Here is a 6125-nt window from a genome sequence, read left to right as displayed (position 1 = left end):
TTTCATCTTTTGGGTGTTGCACTAGTTGTGTATTTTCCAGATTACCCTTATTATGATAGGAGTAAATTTTAGAATATTAAATTTTGTGGAATAGCTGCATTATAAATATTTTTCAAGTGCGAAATATCAGAATTTATCAATTTACTCAATTGTCATAATCTACTGCATAATTAAGTGCTTAATTCATTTTTGGTTAAACAATTTGGTCACTTTAGAAATTTAATTATGCAATTTTGCCCCTTTAACACAAGGCGAGGGGAACCGCGTCTTGCCAAACTGGACTCATCCAAGCGTGAGGTAATACGGGTCTTCTTCTTCTTTTTTCCTTCAACAATAGGCCTTGATTTTCTTTTTAAGTCGCCCGCCGGCACTAGAGCACCCAAAAACTCACGGTCTAGGATATGTGCTCGACTAGGCAACATTACAAACCTTTCAATGATCTCGAGAGTCAAGATCATATCTGATAAACATGATTTGGGATTATTACTAACCCAAGTCGTCACCAACATATAAGCTTCTTCATGAGGGGAAAGGAGAATCTCAAAATCACCCTCATTAGGAATAGGAGACCAAGAAGCCCTAAGGAGAAACTCTCGATTGGAGACTTATCCACGAGAAATTCCCAACCAGTACCATAAATAAAAAAATAAAAAATAAGAATAAGAAACTTATTTTGCCAATCCTTAGCATGAGAATACTTGCCAATCCCAAACACCTAAACCTATGAAGGGACAGGAATTCATGAGTAATAAGATTGGTGTATTCATCGCTTGTGGGCTCCAACGCCTGTCACCACAAGACACAACATGCCATCAAAATCCTTCAAGCATTGGGCACCAATTGGGCCGGGGCAAGTCCTAGGACGTCTAATAAGTCACAGACTAGCTGTAAGAAGCGAAAATGAAGCCTCATTGTAAACATTGTAAGGTAAAAAGCAACAAAAACAACCATACCTCTCACATCAACAACCCTTGGCCCCTGAAGAGGTGCCCTTAGAATCATGGAGTTTGGAATGTTGAAGTTATTCCTCGCATTCTCAAGTTTGCGAGGAGACACATTCGAAGACCATCGGTGGCCCAAAAATATTGATGGCAAAAAATTTCCTCCTCCTCCGCTAGGGTTTATAGAAGTTTCACTTGCACAGAGAGAGAAATCACAGGGTGGTGAAGAACCAATTCCATGAAAAGAGGCCGAGGCTTTACCCTTGAAAGAAGAAGCCATTGAAGAACGATGGAAGTTAGCAGAGAAAGAACAATGCTGATAAACTAGTAGAAAGAGAAGCAAGAACTCAAGAATAGCAAGATACTCAAGAAGAAGAGAGAGCAGAGCTCAGAAAAGAAGAAGTACGGAAATGGGAGTCCATGAGTCTTAAATATGAGCGACGGTTGATATATGAAAGGGAGCAAAGGTGAAATGATGCTCTGACAATAGAATGGGATTTCGCGGGATAATTAGAGAGGGCATAATATCTTGAGAGGCCCAAACAAATCTGGAACGCTAGTCAGGTTCTTGGCCCACCTTCCTATAAGAACTCGGCCCGACCCCGGGAGCCCAATCCACCATAGATACTGACAGGATAAATACCTAAGAACCTAATGGATGAGAGTGGTTATCATTTGAATATCAGATGAACCCCTCATCCCAGGATTTGAATTTTGAATAGCGGATAAACCCGCTAGCACAGGTAACTGATTTCTCACAAGCACTATATATATGGAAAATCAAAGTACGTGAGAATGATCTGATTCCTTGGTATTCAAAAAGTATTTGCTTGCTGTGATTACTGACTTAGGCATCAGAAGCATTCCCACCATTGTTTTTAAAATCGTACCGTAATGGCCAGTATATTGCGTACCGGCCACCGGACCGGTACAGAAATTCTACATATTTCGTACCGGTTCAAATACCTGTCATACCGGCCGATATTTCGGCCTGTACCAGCTTATGTACCGACCGATATTTTGGTCTCGATTTTTTTTTTTCATTTTTTCAAACTACAGATTCATTTTTTTACCCTCAATTTATACTAAACTATTTATAATTTATATAGATATATGTATTTATGTATAATTTACTTATATATAAATTATTATTTTGGAATATAATTAATATATATTTATATATATAATTTATTTATATATCGACTATTCCGAAACGGTACCGGTACCGAAATATTTCGTTCCAATGCCTTGACCGGTACGACATCCGGTACGGTATTCAAAACATTGATTCCCACAAACCCCCCAGCCACTTTACTATTTGGTTGTAGGTGATCGTACGTTTGTGGAGGTGAAACACATACAAAACATAAAAGATCAAGATTATAGGTGATCAGTTTTGGATATTTTTTTAAATCAAACTAGTATATACCAATTTTAAGAATTTAAGAACTGATACCAAACCAATTCACTATCGAAATTTAAACTTTCGATCTTTTTAGTTCTCATCCGGTCTAGTCCAATTTTATAGATAAACAAAATCATACTCCCACATAATTTTAGCAAAAGTGATTGACCCATATCTCTCATTCTATGTTATAATAATTTTATGTTATAAAATTAAAATTTATAAGATTTTAAAATTTTATATTATATTAACTTGCAATTTAACATATAATATATATAATATAATACAAAAAATTATATAAAATATAAAAAAAATATTTTATATATCATGCAAAAAATTAAAAATAATATATATGTACTGGTCCAATTCGATTCAAACCGATATTCTAAAAACCAAAACTGGAATTGGACCGATTTTTAATCGATTTTGCTAAATAGGTACCGGTTTGATAATTTTTCAATTTTTTTTAGATAGAAGCTAGCGAGTGAAGCTTTCCAACAAACATATTATTACAATTAATACAATGCTAGTAAAGAAAAAGGAAAATACAAAAAATAGTTATAATACTAATAAATAGGTCTCTATCCATATTCACTATTTTTTAAAAATGTAAGACTATATTTGGATGTTGAGATGATTTCAAATGATCTGTAAATAGTAATGAAAAAATAGTGAAAAATAATGAATTGTAGTAAAAAAAGTAGTGAATAGTATTGAAATAGTTTGAGATAATCTCATATCACCTCACTAACCAACCATAGCATAAGAGTTGAGCCATTTGAAGTGACAATTTTGAACAATTCACTCAGCAGACTATGATGCCATTGCCAGAGACGATGGCCAATTGGTTCACATTGTATTTTGTTGTTCTAAAATGTCTAATGAAGAGACCCGCCTCTTCCACCTCAATATCTTTGATTAAAGAAGACAGTACATAGTTTAATAGGTAACTTCGGGAGATTAGAGTTGGTTGTGGCAAAAATAATTGGTTTGTCATTGTGCCGACGCTTGGGAGAACATCAAACTTATCCAGGTGAGGTGGGTCGAATCTAGTAAACCTGAAGGCGTTGGAACATCCACGTGCAGAATAAGACATGCACGTGACTAACGGGACAGTCCTTTTGCAAAGTTTTAGGGAAAGTTTGGATACAAGAAGCCTCTTAACTCATCTTGATAAGGAGATTTACCTCCTTACTTAGGCCACGTGGGGCCCTCCTAAGGGCCCAAACCGGCCAATAGATGGCCCAATACAAAAGCAATGAAGGGAAGATGACTAGGCTAGCCCAATGAGGCCTTTTAGATACGGTGACTAGTCACATCACCGGCTCACACCATAACCCACATCATCGGATAGTAGGCAAGCCACATTAAATGGTCTGGGAAGCCAGCATGCAACCCACCCCTTACCTGCCACAGGGACATACTAGCAATGCACACACAATGTGGTAGGGTGATGGCTGACATGACAAGGGAGGAAACCTACCACCAGCACAAGGCCCCATACACCCCTCTATGATCTGCCAACAATGGGTGGGGACCACCATGACCTTGTATATAATCACGTTCTCAACTCAGGTAGAGCTCTCTAAACACTTTCTCTTTGCATTCTCACACAAAGAGATCATTCTGACTAGACATCTGAGGTGTCCCTCACCACCCTGAGCCCTCATCTCCTTAGGTCTTAAAGGTCGAATGGAGGAATCGCTGAGTTGTTCAAGCTGTGAAACACTACATCAACAATGGCACCATCTGTGGTATCCTTTTATTAGCTTATCATTCGCATGCCGACAACAACGTGTTCACAAACCACGCGCGGACAAGAAGAATTGTCGAGGAATATGGAGGCGAGACTGGTTGAGATGGAGGACATGATAAAAAAGCTGACCACGAAGGTAAGGAGTCTTCAGCAAGAAAATGAAGTTTTGTTGAGGGCAAATGGCAAGTTCATGGAAGATGTAGGTCCAAGCCAGAATGAACATGCCGAGTCACAAAACGCTGTGAGGGTCGATGCAGTGGAAGAAGAAAGAAGGCAAATGCACCATGAGCTACGAGAACTCGTAGACAAGTATGCGAAGATGACTAAGAAAATGGACACATCATCCTCCTTAAATCAGTTGCTCACTAGCACCGACCTACCATACAACGTGGAAGTCATTGTGGCATTGCTCCCACTCAAGTTCAAAGTCCCTAGAGCATTTGGAAACTTTTAAGGTCCACATGACCCTTCACGAGTTCTCGAGAGAGATAGTGTGCCTGGCTTTTCCTCTAACATTGAAGGGCGCGGCAAGAGGATGGTTCAAGTCGTTGCCCCTAGGGTCCATAGACGGATTTCAAGAGCTAGCTTGCCTATTCTTGGCACAATTCATGGCAAGTAAGAAGAGGAAACAACCAGTGGCATATCTCTTGACAGTCAAGCAACGCGACAACAAGAGTTTGAAAGCGTACTTGTCTCGATTCAATAAAGAGCAAATGACAACAGATGACCAAAATGAGAAAATCATATTGGCTACCCTACTGGGAGGCATCTGGGCAAAGAGCCATGTTGGGGAGTTTTTCCCTAGGCTTGGGGGCCTTACCCAATATCCAGAAGCCTGAACCCATCTAGCCACTTGGCAGCTTGACAAAGGCCTCTTGACCCATATGAGTCGGGTTCAGGGCCTCGAGTCGGATGACAGGTTGCCATTCTGGGAGCACGGGAAAGTCAGCCCGGTAGAAAGAGAAGAGAAACATGCCAACTCAAAGGGACTGAGCCTTAAGGCAAAACCAGAGGACCACACCACATTAAATGCGCTCACCAGAAGATCATGCCACATTAAATGTACTATCCAAAGGGATATGCCATATTAAATGGGTATAGCAGAAGGGACTTCAGGAGGACATCCCTTCCTCTTGTCGCAAGTCATGACTGCCTGGCCCTCAATGCAAGGTATAAAAGGAAACCCCTAGGTATCGAAGAGGGGGATCTCCTACTCACTTGATATTCTTTTTGAATTTCCTACTTTCTCGTATAATCTTTAAGTACATCACTGACTTTAGGCATCGAAGGCTCTCCTAGCCACGCAAGGGCCACCTCCTACCAATCTCCTTTTTGTGTTAGCAGGCCTCAAAGACCGAAGACCCAAACTTCTGAGAGCCAGACCTATAGGCGTACAAAACACGACATCAACAAACCCTTTCATGCAAGAGTTAGCACGGAAAACTCCCACGACACTGCAGGAGTTCATGGACAGAGCAGACGTTTTCATCAATGCTGAGGACACCCTGTGGGCCCTCAATCACAATCACAACCACACATCTAATCCTGACCCTTCACACAATATTCAAAACTTCACGTTAATTTCCTGCACTTCACACTACACACCGTCGCATCACAAATCTATGCACAACTTCACATTCAATCCCAACACTTCACAACACCCAAGCACATAACCAATCACATCCAGCTCCTTCTCAGTCTACCACAACCAACACAGTGCACCAACAACATTTTACAACATCCAAATCACATAAGCATTCTAATAAAATAGTTGAAATAAGGAATATACCATAAAATCTAGGGATCTAAGTTGTTTGGGTTGTAATCAAAACAAGAGCTTCGAACTGGCTGAGTGAGCATGGAGGCTTACGGCGGTGGTGGAAGTGACAAAGGTAGTGGCTAAGGGATGTGGAGCTTAGGCCTAGACTGCGCGTGGAGGAGCTGGTGGTAGCAAAGTCGTTTGGTGGATGGGCAAAGGGGCTGGAAGTTGTGGGTATGAGGAACAGAGAATGTGAGAGGGACG

General features: G+C 40.4%; 1 protein-coding gene across 1 annotated transcript; it reads left to right on the top strand.

The window, feature by feature from the left end:
- The first annotated feature begins 4563 nt into the window (after positions 1-4563).
- Positions 4564-4941, top strand: LOC122316215. Its single transcript, XM_043132751.1, has one exon. The coding sequence runs from the start codon at positions 4564-4566 to the stop codon at positions 4939-4941; it is 378 nt and encodes a 125-aa protein (XP_042988685.1).
- The last annotated feature ends 1184 nt before the right edge of the window (positions 4942-6125 follow it).

The sequence above is a fragment of the Carya illinoinensis genome, chromosome 7 (genome assembly GCF_018687715.1).
Source record: "Carya illinoinensis cultivar Pawnee chromosome 7, C.illinoinensisPawnee_v1, whole genome shotgun sequence".
In the NCBI taxonomy this organism is placed as follows: Eukaryota; Viridiplantae; Streptophyta; class Magnoliopsida; order Fagales; family Juglandaceae; genus Carya; species Carya illinoinensis.
The sequence above is the reverse complement of the archived record's forward strand: the minus strand, read 5'-3'. Positions and strand labels throughout refer to the sequence as shown.